The sequence below is a fragment of the Entelurus aequoreus genome, linkage group LG06, assembly GCF_033978785.1.
Source record: "Entelurus aequoreus isolate RoL-2023_Sb linkage group LG06, RoL_Eaeq_v1.1, whole genome shotgun sequence".
Lineage (NCBI taxonomy): Eukaryota > Metazoa > Chordata > Actinopteri > Syngnathiformes > Syngnathidae > Entelurus > Entelurus aequoreus.
The window spans coordinates 85,240,917-85,258,531 of NC_084736.1; the positions used below are offsets into that span (position 1 = coordinate 85,240,917).

The 17,615-nt window shown below is 38.0% G+C and overlaps 1 protein-coding gene across 1 annotated transcript in view; it reads left to right on the forward strand.

Annotated features, from left to right (window-relative positions):
• The window catches only part of tbx16 (T-box transcription factor 16), a 36,227-nt gene extending 18,855 nt beyond the window's left edge, over window positions 1-17,372 (forward strand). The window contains exons 2-10 of the mRNA XM_062049728.1: window positions 2,110-2,281; window positions 2,503-2,662; window positions 2,731-2,833; window positions 3,027-3,191; window positions 3,262-3,408; window positions 14,082-14,152; window positions 14,222-14,307; window positions 16,502-16,727; window positions 16,825-17,372. Of these exons, the coding sequence (XP_061905712.1) occupies window positions 2,266-2,281; window positions 2,503-2,662; window positions 2,731-2,833; window positions 3,027-3,191; window positions 3,262-3,408; window positions 14,082-14,152; window positions 14,222-14,307; window positions 16,502-16,727; window positions 16,825-17,236 (1,386 nt within the window). The 5' untranslated portion in view covers window positions 2,110-2,265 and the 3' untranslated portion in view covers window positions 17,237-17,372. The remainder of the gene's footprint in view (window positions 1-2,109; window positions 2,282-2,502; window positions 2,663-2,730; window positions 2,834-3,026; window positions 3,192-3,261; window positions 3,409-14,081; window positions 14,153-14,221; window positions 14,308-16,501; window positions 16,728-16,824) is intronic.
• Window positions 17,373-17,615: the final 243 nt, after the last annotated feature.

Below are 17,615 nucleotides of genomic sequence, written 5' to 3' on the forward strand. Positions count from 1 at the left end.
AGGCTTTCCTTTGACAAATTCCAAAAATTCCCAGATTTCCCAGAATTCCCGTTTTTCCGGGACATTTTTCCCATTCAAAATGAATTGGCCATTTTTCAAACTTTCACCATTTCCACATTTTTCAAACTATTGAAAGCATTCCACCTTCAACACATTCCACCATTCTGGAAATTCAAACTATCATTTTTCCAAGTTCAAAAAATCCAGGAATTTCCAGAATTCCTGCTTTTCCAAAGCCCTATTTCCACTCTTTTTTTCTGGTGACTACTCCTTCCACATTTTTCCACGCATTTCAACCGTTCTACCGTCAAAACATTCCTCTTAATCGGGACAAAAAAACAAAGTTGTTTTTTGACCTGGAAAAATTCCCGGTTTTCCAAAAATTCCAGGAATTCTGTAATACCATTTTTCAATTCAACATGTTACTACTTCAACATTTCTCGACCGATTTGAAAAATTTCAACACCAACCCTTTCAAGTTTTTTACCATTCAAAAATAATATCCCGCTTTTCCGGAAATTCCCAATTTTTTTCTGAAATTCCCATTGAAATGAATGTGACATTCTTCAAAGTTCCACAATTCCCACATTTTTCATCCCATTGGAAGCATTCCACCTTCAACACATTCCACTCATCCTGGACATTCAAACTATCATTTTTCCACGTTCAACAAATTTCCAGGAATTCCTGGGTTTTTTTCACCCTATTTCCAACCTTTTTCGTTTGACTATTCCTTTTCCTTTTTTCATCCCATTTCAACCGTTCCACTGTCAAATTATTTTTCTTAGTCAGGAACTAGAAATATTCCCGGTTTTCCCGAAATTTCAGGAATTCCATCATAAAATTTCTCAATTAAAAAACTGTTACTAATTCAACATTTCTTGACTGATTTAAACGATTGCAACACCAGTCGGTCGTGCTTACCGACCTCAAAGCTATTTTGTTTGGTACCTGGTGAAATGATAAGTGTGACCAGTAGACGGCAGTCAAACATAAGAGATACGTGTAGACTGCAATATGACTCAAGTAAACAACAGCATTAAAAATAGAGAACATTACACACATCCGTAGAAAACACAAGAACATTTAGTTTTTGTTAGCGGTGCGTTCCGAAAGGTCGGCGGGAAAAAACATTGCAAGAAAAATTGCTAAATTGTTCCTTTAAGAAATAATGTCAATCCAATGAATGACTTACGGACGCACACAAATATGAACGCAAACTAATATTGTTGAGAATTGTTTTGTGATGAAGTTGCTATTTTGGACAGCTGACCAATGCTTTTCATTTTTTATTATACAAAATACATCATGAAAATAAAACTGTTTTTTAGGTCTAGTTAATGTTCTTCCACACACACACAAAATAATAATGCTTTGTCATTCAATTTTGTTTTTTTTATTTCAAAATAAAATTTAAATAAAACAATTTCTTATTTGTATTTAAATGACCATTGATGAAAATACATTTTAATGACCCAAACATACACTGACTGACCTTGAGCTTCACAAGAAAAATGTTCTCACATTTTTTCCAATTGTTTTGTTTAATTGAATTGTGCAGCAGGCTAATAAAAAGAAGTCCCCGCTAGCCACAAACGTCCAGTTAGAAAACACTAGAGCACCTTGGTTTTTGTTAGCGGTGCGTTCCGGAAGGTCAGCGGGAAAAAACATTGCCAGAAAAACTGCTAAATTGTTCCTTGAAGAAATAATGTCAATCCAAAGAATGACTTACGGACGCACAAAAAAATGAAGACAAAGTCATATTTTTGCTGAAATGTTGAGATGCTTGCTAGCCGCACGTTGGAGAGCAGTTCCTCCTTCCTTCCTTCTTTCCTTCCTTCCTTCCTTGCTCTGCTCGGCCACACTTTTGCAGGCTGAAGTGAATGGTTGCCTTAGCACGCGACGTAGCGCCATGTTTGTGAGCTGCCTCTTTACTCAGTCGCTGCGGTGCCTGGCCAGGGCGGCCATATTTGTTTAAAAGTCTCTTAGCAGTTAATAAAGATGCATTTCCTCCGTCCCTCTTCCTGTGGGGACGGTATCAAGGCTCTGTTAAGTTTCTTTGATTTCTGCCAGCCTCCAATCACAGCCGGTCATTGTGTCACTTCAAAGCCTGGGAATGGCCGTCTTGACCCCGCCCACTGCAAGAGACCCTTAAAAGTCCCGCTGGTCCCGAAGCCGAGGACTGGAGGGAGCTGACATCTGACTGGGATTCTTTACGCCACACCGGATACCACCTCTTGTTGGACTTTTTATCCTGTCTGAACAATGCAGTCCATCAGAGGTAAGTCTTCCAAACTCCAGGGTTGTTGGTTGGAGTCCAGCCTCCGCTATCTTAGTCACTGCCCTAGTGTCTTTGGGCAAGACACTTGCTCCCAGTGCCACCCACACCGCTTTAAAAGAACATTGAAAGTGTAGACCATGGGTCTCACAATGCAAAGCGCTTTGAGTCTCTAGAGAAGAAGTGCTATATAAATATAATTCCCTTCACTCCACATCTTCCAGACTCAAAGAGCAACTTCAGCGGGGCTCCTCCTTCCTCCGCCTCGGCGTCGGGCGGTGATGCTTATCTCCAAGGCAACATCCGCATGACTCTGGAGGACCCGGACCTGTGGAGGGCTTTCCACCAAATCGGAACAGAGATGATCATCACAAAACCCGGCAGGTGAGAAAATAAACTCCCTCAAATAGATTCCGAGTGTATTCCCGCGTCCTGACGGTGGTGTGCTGCAGGAGAATGTTCCCGCACTGCAAGGTGAATCTCTCGGGTCTGGTTCCGTGTGCCAAGTACATTCTGCTGGTGGACATGGTTCCCCAGGACGGCTTCAGATACAAGGTGAGGCTCCCCCAGACCACTTTGTCACCTCCCGCTAACATTGAACATCAAAGGCCGCTATCTCTTCCTGTTGTTCTATCCCCCGCTGTGCTCAGTGGGGGATCCACCTCACTCGTAGTCCTGCTGGCTCTGTGGGAACACCAGCTGGTCTCTCTCTATGACAGATCAGCCTCTAACGCCGTTCTGTCTCCAGTGGAATAAAGAGAAATGGGAGGTGGCGGGAAAAGCGGAGCCTCAGCCGCCCTGCAGGACGTACCTGCACCCCGACTCTCCGGCCCCCGGGAGCCACTGGATGAAGCAATCCATCTCCTTCCTCAAGCTCAAGCTCACCAACAACACGCTGGACCAACACGGCCACGTGAGTCCCGATCCTCACAGTTTGCTTGGAAAAACCGCAGGATTTAACCTCAAGTCTTTCCCTTTTGAAGATTATTCTGCACTCCATGCACTGCTACCAACCGCGCTTCCACATCGTCCAGGCCGATGACCTGTTCAGCGTCCGCTGGGGCGTTTTCCAGACCTTCACCTTCCCGGAGACCAGCTTCACAGCCGTCACCGCCTACCAGAACACAAAGGTCCGTTTCTGTGTCCAAACAAATACTTGCACAAATGTACCGACTCTGCCCGACTGGGCTTTGCTTTGCTCTCCATCTTCTTACATTTCATTTGGTCGTCAAGTTCACTTCAAAAGTTGCTTTACTCTCCATCTTCTTACATTTGATTTAGTCGTCAAGTTCACTTCAAAAGTTGCTTTACTCTCCATCTTCTTACATTTGATTGGTCAACAGCTGAGCACTTCAAAAGTTGGTAGACCAACATTTTTGCAGCCAAGTCCTAAAAGTGGTAGTGTGTAGAGGAACTAAAAGTGGTAGTGTGTAGAGCAGGGGTCACCAACGCGGTGCCCGCGGGCACCAGGTAGCCCGTAAGGACCAGATGAGTAGCCCGCTGGCCTGTTCTAAAAATAGCTCAAATAGCAGCACTTACCAGTGAGCTGCCTCTATTTTTAAAATGTTATTTATTTACTAGCAAGCTGGTCTCGCTTTGCCCGACATTTTTAATTCTAAGAGAGACAAAACTCAAATAGAATTTGAAAATCCAAGAAAATATTTTAAAGACTTGGTCTTCACTTGTTTAAATAAATTAATTATTTTTTTTACTTTGCTTCTGATAACTTTCAGAAAGACAATTTTAGAGAAAAAATACAACCTTAAAAAGGATTTTTAAACACATATACCTTTTTACCTTTTAAATTCCTTCCTCTTCTTTCCTGACAATTTAAATCAATGTTCAAGTAAATTAATTTTTTTTTATTGTAAAGAATAATAAATACATTTTAATTTAATTCTTCATTTTAGCTTCTGTTTTTTCGACGAAGAATATTTGTGAAATATTTCTTCAAATTTATTATGATTAAAATTCCAAAAAATTATTCTGGCAAATCTAGAAAATCTGTAGAATCAAATTTAAATCTTATTTCAAAGTCTTTTGAATTTCTTTTAAAATTTTTGTTCTGGAAAATCTAGAAGAAATAGTGTTTTGTCTTTGTTAGAAATATAGCTTGGTCCAATTTGTTATATATTCTAAAAAAGTGCAGATTGGATTTTAACCTATTTAAAACATGTCATCAAAATTCTAAAATTAATCTTAATCAGGAAAAATTACTAATGATGTTCCATAAATTATTTATTTTTTTTAGCTAGTTTTTTTTCGGTTGAATTTTGAATTTTAAAGAGTCGAAATTGAAGATAAACTATGTTTCAAAATTTAATTGTCATTTTTTTCGTGTTTTCTCCTCTTTTAAACCGTTCAATTAAGTGTAAATATCATTGATTATTAATAATAACAGAGTTAAAGGTAAATTGAGCAAATTGGCTATTTCTGGCAATTTATTGAAGTGTGTATCAAACTGGTAGCCCTTCGCATTAATCACTACCCAAGAAGTAGCTCTTGCTTTCAAAAAGGTTGGTGACCCCTGCACTAACCACTAGAACACTGAGTAGGTGATACCACCACTAATAATGTTAATAATTATAACATAACATCGCAGGGCGGACACTCTAACCACTAGGCCACTGAGACTAAGTTTGTATGTTCCAAATAACAAAATAATCCATTTGTTTCTGCTAGCGTTATTACGCACATACTGTATGTTCTACACCAGGGGTTAGCAACCTTTTTGAAAGCAAGAGCTACTTCTTGGGTAGTGATTAATGCGAAGGGCTACCAGTTTGATACACACTTCAATAAATTGCCAGAAATAGCCAATTTGCTCAATTTACCTTTAACTCTATGTTATTATTAATAATTAATGATATTTACACTTAATTGAACAGTTTAAAAGAGGAGAAAACACGAAAAAAATGACAATTACATTTTGAAACATAGTTTATCTTCAATTTCGACTCTTTAAAATTCAAAATTCAACCGAAAAAAAGAAGTGAAAAACTAGCTAATTCGAATCTTTTTGAAAAAAATTTAAAAAGAATTTATGGAACATCATTAGTAATTTTTCTTGATTAAGATTAATTTTAGAATTTTGATGACATGTTTTAAATAGGTTAAAATCCAATCTACACTTTGTTAGAATATATAACAAATTGGACCAAGCTATATTTCTAACAAAGACAAATCATTATTTCTTCTAGATTTTCCAGAACAATTTTTTTTTAAAGAAACTCAAAAGACTTTGAAATAAGATTTAAATTTGATTCTACAAATTTTCTACATTTGCCAGAATCATTTTTTTGAATTTTAATCATGATAAGTTTGAAGAAATATTTCACAAATATTCTTCGTCGAAAAAACAGAAGCTAAAATGAAGAATTAAATTAAAATGTATTTATTATTCTTTACAATAAAAAAAAAAAAAGTACTTGAACATTGATTTAAATTGTCAGGAAAGAAGAGGAAGGAATTTAAAAGGTAAAAAGGTATATGTGTTTAAAAATCCTAAAATCATTTTTAAGGTTGTATTTTTTCTCTAAAATTGTCTTTCTGAAAGTTATAAGAAGCAAAGTAAAAAAATTAATGAATTTATTTCAACAAGTGAAGACCAAGTCTTTCAAATATTTTCTTGGATTTTCAAATTCTATTTGAGTTTTGTCTCTCTTAGAATTAAAAATGTCGGGCAAAGCGAGACCAGCTTGCTAGTAAATAAATACAATTTAAAAAATCGAGGCAGCTCACTGGTAAGTGCTGCTATTTGAGCTATTTTTAAGAACAGGCCAGCGGGCTACTCATCTGGTCCTTACGGGCTACCTGGTGCCCGCGGGCACCACGTTGGTGACCCCTGTTCTACGCCATCATTCAAGGTTGACCAATAAAAAGGCGTCCAACATATTGTTCAGAGGAGGCCCCGCCCACAAAATGACTGCAACCAAAAAAACAAAACAATTTGCAAGCCTAAAAATGTTTTATAACCAAAACGTTTTTTGTTTTTTTTGGTTAAATTGTCTATTTTCTTTCTTTTTTTGCGAATATATTTTTGTTCCGATGCATTATTTTTGTTTACAAATCCTTGTTTTGTTTGGTTGCCTTAAAATGTCCTCATTTGTCTCGTATGCAACAGCAACACACTTTTGAAGGACATACACACTAAAACATGTCGGCTTAAAAAAGATCCCAATTTGACCCCAACTGCTGGTTCAGAAAAGGACGAAGCTCTTTTTTGAGTTTTTTAACTCAACATTTTGCTTTAATTTTTTCAACCCAACTTTTGCGTTGAATTATTTCCCCAAAAAGTTGAGTTATGATAACTTCATGTTGGGTTATTTCCAACCAAGTTATTGGGTTGAATTATCTAAACCAAAAGTTGAGTTATGCTAACTCAATGTGGGTTGATTTATAACCCAAATATTGGGTTTAATTGATTGAACACAAAAGCTGAGTTATGCTCACTACAATGTCGGGTTATTCCAAACCCAACTATTGGGTTGTGCAATTTAGCACTATTTGACTTAATAGTTGGTTAAAAGCTAGAAATGTTACTATTGGTTTGTCCTACTCCTTCTCAACTACTCATCTCAATTATTTTTATTCCATTAAAATATACTCAAAAGCAAGACATGAGTGACTTTTTTTTGTTTTTTACAAGAATTGCCATGTATAGTCAGTCCTAGTAGTTCTATACAGCATGCTCAATTATGTTCATGTACATAAGATGTGTGACTGTCAATCATCTTAATGACATTAATCCTTCATAAAATTCCCTTCAAGAAAAAAGTACCTATTTAATTTTTTTAAAATACTTTTACTCAAAAATGCGTTACTCATTGAAAAACAACACAAACATGGTTCATAGTTTTGAAAACCCAGAAATGTAGTTACAATAATACCCTTAGAACTCTACTAATGGATTGCTCTTCATAAAAATAACTCCAAAATGTAACCCAACACTCGCAACTCATCAATTGGGTTATCAAAATAAGCCAGCATTGTTTAGTGTGTAGTACAGAGAAGTTAGTCAAAGATCACACAGTTTATATAGACTTTTATTATATAGACTTTTATTATATAGACTTTTAGTGTGTACTACAAAGAAGCTCGTCAAAGATCAGACAGTTTATATAGACGTACACAAACTTTATATAGACGTACACAAACTTTATATAGACGTACACAAACTTTATATAGACGTACACAAACTTTATATAGACGTACACAAACTTTATATAGACGTACACAAACTTTATATAGACGTACACAAACTTTATATAGACGTACACAAACTTTATTGATCCACAAGGGAAATTGTTGATATTGAAATTGTTTAGAAATTTGGAAATTGTTACATTTGAAAGCACTCTATTGTTTTTAGGCATCTGCTAAAATGTTTGAGTCTTTTGACAGTATAGTTCCTTTACAGTTTTCTCCATTTGCTTACACACAATTTTACTAAGTGTGTGTCTTTTTTCAAAAGGATTTACACACTTTTCCAAACACCACATTACATTTTCTTAATTCTTAGATTATTAGCAAAATGACACACTTGGCTGAAAACATTCATCAAAATAAAGCAAGCGTTTGTAAAAATGCACTTTTATTGTCATGTCACTCACACACACTTCAAATGGTGACACACTATTGAGTGACTTACACACAACACTGATAAATACAAAACACATTTGTAAAAAAAACACTATTTTACCTTGTGAAATTTTCAAACATTTTCACATGTTTGGGGCTTTTTCCTCGACCCTTTTAGCATCTGTGAGGAATGTTTACAAAATATGTTGACAAATACATAACAATTGTTTACTTTGAAGTGGGCCTATACTGTATTTGTAAGGAAAGTACACATATCCTGTCAAGAAGTGCTCAACAATGATGCTGCAAACTGAAAATATTTACTTTTACCACATTCAGGTAAAGTAACTTAGTCAACATTGACATGCAGTACACATTACAATATGAGACAAATAACAAGGTTGGAAAACACATCTGGAGATAAAGATGTGTGTATCACAATCCTAGTACAGTGTGAAGATGTGTGTATCACAATCCTAGTGTGTGTGAAGATGTGTGTATCACAATCCTAGTAAAGTGTGAAGATGTGTGTATCACAATCCTAGTAAAGTGTGAAGATGTGTGTATCACAATCCTAGTAAAGTGTGAAGATGTGTGTATCACAACCCTAGTGTGTGTGAAGATGTGTGTATCACAATACTAGTGTGTGTGAAGATGTGTGTATCACAATCCTAGTGTGTGTGAAGATGTGTGTATCACAATCCTAGTGTGTGTGAAGATGTGTGTATCACAATCCTAGTAAAGTGTGAAGATGTGTGTATCACAATCCTAGTAAAGTGTGAAGATGTGTGTATCACAATCCTAGTAAAGTGTGAAGATGTGTGTATCACAATCCTAGTAAAGTGTGAAGATGTGTGTATCACAATCCTAGTAAAGTGTGAAGATGTGTGTATCACAATCCTAGTAAAGTGTGAAGATGTGTGTATCACAATCCTAGTAAAGTGTGAAGATGTGTGTATCACAATCCTAGTAAAGTGTGAAGATGTGTGTATCACAATCCTAGTGTGTGTGCAAGATGTGTGTATCACAATCCTAGTAAAGTGTGAAGATGTGTGTATCACAATCCTAGTGTGTGTGCAAGATGTGTGTATCACAATCCTAGTGTGTGTGAAGATGTGTGTATCACAATCCTAGTAAAGTGTGAAGATGTGTGTATCACAATCCTAGTGTGTGTGAAGATGTGTGTATCACAATCCTAGTGTGTGTGAAGATGTGTGTATCACAATCCTAGTGTGTGTGAAGATGTGTGTATCACAATCCTAGTAAAGTGTGAAGATGTGTGTATCACAATCCTAGTAAAGTGTGAAGATGTGTGTATCACAATCCTAGTAAAGTGTGAAGATGTGTGTATCACAATCCTAGTAAAGTATGAAGATGTGTGTATGACAATCCTAGTGTGTGTGAAGATGTGTGTATCACAATCCTAGTGTGTGTGAAGATGTGTGTATCACAATCCTAGTAAAGTGTGAAGATGTGTGTATCACAATCCTAGTAAAGTGTGAAGATGTGTGTATCACAATCCTAGTAAAGTGTGAAGATGTGTGTATCACAATCCTAGTGTGTGTGCAAGATGTGTGTATCACAATCCTAGTGTGTGTGAAGATGTGTGTATCACAATCCTAGTAAAGTGTGAAGATGTGTGTATCACAATCCTAGTAAAGTGTGAAGATGTGTGTATCACAATCCTAGTAAAGTGTGAAGATGTGTGTATCACAATCCTAGTGTGTGTGAAGATGTGTGTATCACAATCCTAGTAAAGTGTGAAGATGTGTGTATCACAATCCTAGTAAAGTGTGAAGATGTGTGTATCACAATCCTAGTAAAGTGTGAAGATGTGTGTATCACAATCCTAGTGTGTGTGAAGATGTGTGTATCACAATCCTAGTGTGTGTGAAGATGTGTGTATCACAATCCTAGTAAAGTGTGAAGATGTGTGTATCACAATCCTAGTAAAGTGTGAAGATGTGTGTATCACAATCCTAGTAAAGTGTGAAGATGTGTGTATCACAATCCTAGTAAAGTATGAAGATGTGTGTATGACAATCCTAGTGTGTGTGAAGATGTGTGTATCACAATCCTAGTGTGTGTGAAGATGTGTGTATCACAATCCTAGTAAAGTGTGAAGATGTGTGTATCACAATCCTAGTGTGTGTGAAGATGTGTGTATCACAATCCTAGTAAAGTGTGAAGATGTGTGTATCACAATCCTAGTAAAGTGTGAAGATGTGTGTATCACAATCCTAGTAAAGTGTGAAGATGTGTGTATCACAATCCTAGTGTGTGTGCAAGATGTGTGTATCACAATCCTAGTGTGTGTGAAGATGTGTGTATCACAATCCTAGTGTGTGTGAAGATGTGTGTATCACAATCCTAGTAAAGTGTGAAGATGTGTGTATCACAATCCTAGTAAAGTGTGAAGATGTGTGTATCACAATCCTAGTAAAGTGTGAAGATGTGTGTATCACAATCCTAGTGTGTGTGAAGATGTGTGTATCACAATCCTAGTGTGTGTGAAGATGTGTGTATCACAATCCTAGTGTGTGTGAAGATGTGTGTATCACAATCCTAGTGTGTGTGAAGATGTGTGTATCACAATCCTAGTGTGTGTGAAGATGTGTGTATCACAATCCTAGTAAAGTGTGAAGATGTGTGTATCACAATCCTAGTAAAGTGTGAAGATGTGTGTATCACAATCCTAGTAAAGTGTGAAGATGTGTGTATCACAATCCTAGTAAAGTGTGAAGATGTGTGTATCACAATCCTAGTAAAGTGTGAAGATGTGTGTATCACAATCCTAGTAAAGTGTGAAGATGTGTGTATCACAATCCTAGTGTGTGTGCAAGATGTGTGTATCACAATCCTAGTGTGTGTGAAGATGTGTGTATCACAATCTTAGTAAAGTGTGAAGATGTGTGTATCACAATCCTAGTGTGTGTGAAGATGTGTGTATCACAATCCTAGTAAAGTGTGAAGATGTGTGTATCACAATCCTAGTAAAGTGTGAAGATGTGTGTATCACAATCCTAGTGTGTGTGAAGATGTGTGTATCACAATCCTAGTGTGTGTGAAGATGTGTGTATCACAATCCTAGTAAAGTGTGAAGATGTGTGTATCACAATCCTAGTAAACTGTGAAGATGTGTGTATCACAATCCTAGTAAAGTGTGAAGATGTGTGTATCACAATCCTAGTAAAGTATGAAGATGTGTGTATGACAATCCTAGTGTGTGTGAAGATGTGTGTATCACAATCCTAGTAAAGTGTGAAGATGTGTGTATCACAATCCTAGTGTGTGTGAAGATGTGTGTATCACAATCCTAGTAAAGTGTGAAGATGTGTGTATCACAATCCTAGTAAAGTGTGAAGATGTGTGTATCACAATCCTAGTAAAGTGTGAAGATGTGTGTATCACAATCCTAGTGTGTGTGCAAGATGTGTGTATCACAATCCTAGTGTGTGTGAAGATGTGTGTATCACAATCCTAGTAAAGTGTGAAGATGTGTGTATCACAATCCTAGTGTGTGTGAAGATGTGTGTATCACAATCCTAGTAAAGTGTGAAGATGTGTGTATCACAATCCTAGTAAAGTGTGAAGATGTGTGTATCACAATCCTAGTAAAGTATGAAGATGTGTGTATCACAATCCTAGTGTGTGTGAAGATGTGTGTATCACAATCCTAGTGTGTGTGAAGATGTGTGTATCACAATCCTAGTAAAGTGTGAAGATGTGTGTATCACAATCCTAGTAAAGTATGAAGATGTGTGTATCACAATCCTAGTGTGTGTGAAGATGTGTGTATCACAATCCTAGTAAAGTGTGAAGATGTGTGTATCACAATCCTAGTAAACTGTGAAGATGTGTGTATCACAATCCTAGTAAAGTGTGAAGATGTGTGTATCACAATCCTAGTAAAGTATGAAGATGTGTGTATGACAATCCTAGTGTGTGTGAAGATGTGTGTATCACAATCCTAGTAAAGTGTGAAGATGTGTGTATCACAATCCTAGTGTGTGTGAAGATGTGTGTATCACAATCCTAGTAAAGTGTGAAGATGTGTGTATCACAATCCTAGTAAAGTGTGAAGATGTGTGTATCACAATCCTAGTAAAGTGTGAAGATGTGTGTATCACAATCCTAGTGTGTGTGCAAGATGTGTGTATCACAATCCTAGTGTGTGTGAAGATGTGTGTATCACAATCCTAGTAAAGTGTGAAGATGTGTGTATCACAATCCTAGTGTGTGTGAAGATGTGTGTATCACAATCCTAGTAAAGTGTGAAGATGTGTGTATCACAATCCTAGTAAAGTGTGAAGATGTGTGTATCACAATCCTAGTAAAGTATGAAGATGTGTGTATCACAATCCTAGTGTGTGTGAAGATGTGTGTATCACAATCCTAGTGTGTGTGAAGATGTGTGTATCACAATCCTAGTAAAGTGTGAAGATGTGTGTATCACAATCCTAGTAAAGTATGAAGATGTGTGTATCACAATCCTAGTGTGTGTGAAGATGTGTGTATCACAATCCTAGTGTGTGTGAAGATGTGTGTATCACAATCCTAGTAAAGTGTGAAGATGTGTGTATCACAGTCCTAGTAAAGTGTGAAGATGTGTGTATCACAATCCTAGTGTGTGTGCAAGATGTGTGTATCACAATCCGAGTGTGTGTGCAAGATGTGAAGGTGTGTGTAATATTTGTCACAAACTGTGCAGCAGAGTCTCTGTGTAATATGAATTATTAATATTAATATTAGACAAATGTGCACAGTGGTTTTGTTTCCTGTGTGTAGACTTTGTTGACTGTGTGAACATTTCAAATGTTGTGTGTAACTGAACTCGCTGGCCAGTCTGGTGTGAGTCCCAGGCCCGGTTTGGCCGACCTGCTGTATTGATAGCAGAGGCGGGCTGTGTGTTTCCCACCTAGGCCTTCAGTGATGTCCTACTTAGTCCCACTTGAATAATTACCTCTCAAACTACCCTCATTTATGTCGCCACATGACCCCGGCTGGAGAAGTACTGTACAGAAACACACTTGCACACTGCTGGGCATTGAATCACATCAATGTGTCACTAGTGTACAAAACGGGCTATTTTTTTGGCACATTTAAAAATGAATAATCCCGCATCGGACGTGCTGCTGTCAAAACTAAAATAATTGTAAAAAACATATTGAATGTGAAATAATATATTTGGACTCGCAATTTGTAACATCCATTTGATGGCGTATAAGTCATTGGTACCGCTGGTAGTTGGTTGACTCGAGTGGAAGTGGCGGGTAAACCATTTCACCGCCAGGACAGCTTAACTAGTTTCCGGGGTTGGCCGATCTAGTGTCACAAGATCTAGTCTCTCTTTAAATATCCTTCTTGAAAATGCCCTTGCAAATATATATCTGCCACTTTATCAACGTTTTGCTCTGCTTCTTTGTCGGCTAAAAAAGTGAGTACCGCTGATTTCTCCGCTGGCCGGGTGTGGCTCCGGTGTGCCACTTTCTGCTTTCGTAAATCCCAACTTGTAATCGGATACTTGGGAGTGACAAGTGAGTGTTCAATCACAGTCACATTCAACGTAAGGCTACCTAGATGGGCTACTGTCAACAACTTGAGATCTGATTGGCTATCGCAACTGTCTGTCAACTGAACGTCCTCCGCTCTGCCGCTAATGTTGGTTCAGAAGTCCTCCGGCACAATTCACACAACGTTGGCAACAAGCTAGCTGAATTGTGATTGGATAAAAGCTCTAACTTAAAAACAGCAACACTGGAGCCTAACATGACATGAAGAAAATATGATGAATACTTTTATATATGTATGAAAAGTCCATTAAAAATGAAATGAACTTTTATTAATTTATGATCATGATTGAAGTTAGGCCAGCAGAGAAGGTCTTGCTGACCTTGACCGCCCACCACTGATTGATAGCATGTTCTATTGACATGTTTATGTACGTCCTAGCGCTCTTGTGCTACTCAATAGGCTACTACAGCCCAGACCACGGCTACTAAATGTGGGGCCATCTCATGTCTAAACCTAACCCTTACCCTAACCCTAACCCTACTAAATGTGGGGCCATCTCATGTCTAACCCTAACCCTAACCCTAACTCTAACCCTACTAAATGTGGTGCCATCTCATGTCTAACCCTAACCCTAACCCTAACCCTGACCCTGACCCTGACCCTGACCCATGTCTACTGGTGTGACAACAAAGTTCCTTGAACCCCACAGATCACTAAACTGAAGATCGACCACAACCCGTTCGCCAAAGGGTTCCGTGACGAGGGCACGACCAAGAAAAGGTAGCTGAGAAAAGGACGAGGTATGAGGGTGTAGATGTTGGCGGTATTGACCCGGCTGCTCCCCTGCAGGCGTGCAAACAAGAACCCCGGTGGTGTGGAAAAGCAAGCCAAGATGTCCGACATGAACAGAGAGTCTGAAGAGGACAGTCCATCAGGTATTGCATCATCTCCTCATAAGGTGTCACTCCATCATAAGACACTTCAGAGGTGTCACTCCGTCATAAGACACTTCAGAGGTGTCACTCCATTATACGCAGCTTTTTGCAGCTTTTTGACCAAACCCCAAAACCAAACAGGACATAAAAGTCATTTTTTCAAAAACTGCTTTTGGATTCATATTTGTGTATCTTTTTGTATTTTTTGCTGAAATGTCTCAATCAACTTCAGCAATATAAAACATACCAAACATGATGTATCATTTGAACACTTTGAAGGCCTTTTAATCATATTATGTCACCGCTGTCAATCAGGATTAACGTTTACTCATTTTTACCTCTGACATGGTTTGATCAAAAACATTACATGCTCAATATTTTTTAAACATGAAGTTTATTAAAGATATTTCAGCAAAAACTGTACAAAAAAAAGGTTTACACCCTTCAAAAAAAAACGATGTCCTGTTTGGCTTTAAAGATAATTAAAATGGAAGATATTTAAAATGGAAGATAATTATAATGGAAGATAATTAAAATGGAAGATATTTAAAATGGAATGTTCCCAGAAGGTTCAAAGTTTCCTCAAGTGTCCAAAGTGCATTTTAGGGGCCGTAAAAATAAACAAACTATTACCCAGATATATTTGTGCACTAATGTGTCAGATATAAGACAACATGAGGTAACTCTTAAGAACCAGTGTCCTCTGCAGTGGACATTTCTGTTTTGCACAACCATTTTTTATTCATGTTTTAAAACTCTGACAAAAGTAATAGACCAACAATGAATGCTGAGTCTGAGTATTATGTACTGTAAGAAATAATGTATATCCAATTCATCTGTTCTGGACTCCCAAAATATGAACACATTACACATTTTATATAGAATAATTCAAATTTGACATGCAGAAAACAATGTGAAATACAGGAGATATAAACGACAAATTCAATGGATAAATTAATCACTTTTATCTTTACTGAAGACTTTTGTTGTACTTTTTTTTTTTTCATTTAATTTTTATTGACATCCAGCATCAGACACTCCTATCCATTATCTGCATACATCATAGATCTACTGTCGGCCATTAATGTCAAAATATTTTTTTGTTTACATCCCAACGATGCCACCCCCCCACCGCCCATAAAAGAAAAAAACTGCAAGAATACTAAACAAAGTAATAATAATATTTACAGATAAATCAATACATAAAATACAATAACTACAATAAAAATAAATTATTAATAAAAATAATAATAATAATCACAAATAAAATAAAATACTATAAACTGATAGTAAATAATAATAATAATTATTATATATGTATATATATATATATATATGTATATATATATATATATATATATATATATATATATATATATATATATATATATATATATATATATATATATATATATATATATATATATATATATATATATATATATATGTAAATATATATACTATACACAGATAGTAAATAATAATAATTATTATATATATATATATATATATATATATATATATATATATATATATATATATATATATATATATATTGGTTGAAATTATCACTGGGGTATTTTTAAAGGGATCTGGATTGGGCTGTTATGTGGCCGTTGGCTTTGGGTTTAGCTATTTTGCGGGTACAGAAGGTTAGATAGTGGTCGCTAAGACCACAGATCATGACCCCACTATTTTTTATTTTAGGCCGGTCTGAAGTGAGAATGAGATCTATGGTTGATTGGGTGGAATCACACACCCTTGTTGGTAGTGTTATTAGCTGGGAAAGACCATGTAGATTACAAAGCTTGCTGTAGGATCTGAAGACAGGTGCATCTCTGCGTTGAATATCTGTGTTCAGATCTCCAGTTATAATTTTCTCCACGTTGTCTACCTTAGCCAAGCACTCCTCGAGAGCCCCATAGAAATCACTCTGATTAGGGGGTCTATATACAGTCCCTATCAGTACCAGCTTCGCGTTTTTAAATTAGATTTCCGCCCACACAGATTCAAGGGCATTGTGGTTGAGATCAGTGCGAGTAATGTATTTAATATCCTGGTGAATATACATACACACACCCCCACCATGTTTATTCCTGTCCTTTCTGATGACCGAAAAGTTTCAGAAACACTTTGATCTAATTTGGTTTCAGAGAAACACAGTATTTTAACCTTAGAGTTTTTGCCGTGGCAGACTTCTGCCGCTCCTCTTTTGAGGGCTACGAGGCAGACGATGGCGAGCTGCGAAAGAGGAAGGTGGCAGACGACATGAAGGAGGAGGTGAAGGAGGAGCGCTACTCGCCCTGGTCTGCAGATCCCGAGCACGGCGCCAAGAACGGGTCTCCTCCCGCTGCCGAGTCCCGGGATCTTTACAGCGCCGAGCAGCTGGTTCCTGCTCCCGCTAACTACCAGCCTTACAGGTGAGAGTGGACAAACATGGCTAACTACCAGCCTTACAGGTGAGAGTGGACAAACATGGCATCTTCTCGTCCTCACTGACCTCCTGTCACTCCTCAGGGTCCACGAGTACGGAAAGTCCTCCTCCCCTTCGTCCAGCAGGACCAGCGGAACAGGACGCGGCAATTTCGAGTCCAGGGTCCCCGACGTCGCCACCGTCCCCGACCATGACTCGCCAAAGCCCCGCCCTCACGACGTGGCCCCCTCCCCCTGCGCCCCCCAGGACTACCCCGGGGTGCTCAACATGACCATGGCGCAAGCCGGCAAGCCGGGCGTCATTGGCCACCACATCTACGGCCCCTACGGCGCCGAGCAGCCCCTGGCCCAGTGGAGCGGCCCCGGGCCGACCCAGTACCCGCCTCCTCACCACATGACCGCCGATTACACCACGCAAGCTGTGCATCACGGCTATCACCATGGCAACGTGGCCGAGTGGAGCCAGTACCCGCTGTTCTCGTATTCCTGCTGGTGAGGGCCCCTGAGGGATCTTCTGCGTGCTGCCGCTCCTTCACCTCACCGCCGCTGCTAGAACAAGTGTGCAATGTCATACCGAGGATTTATTTTATTGTGGAGTTGTCTATTTATTTTTCATTTCATTCCATCCTCAAGCGAACATATTATTTTTGTACAAAACTAACACAAAAAAAACCATAAGTGTGCAATTTTGTCCTGTCTTCCAGTTGTGATGTAATCTACAATTAAAAAACTGAAAAGTGAATGTTGCCTGGTGTCTCTTCAATGTAAAAATGTTATATTAATAATAAAAGACAATCAACACAGAAATACTTCAATCTATTTAAGTGGTGTCCAAAAATATGGCCCGGTGTCAATTTGTCAACGGCGGCTTGTAG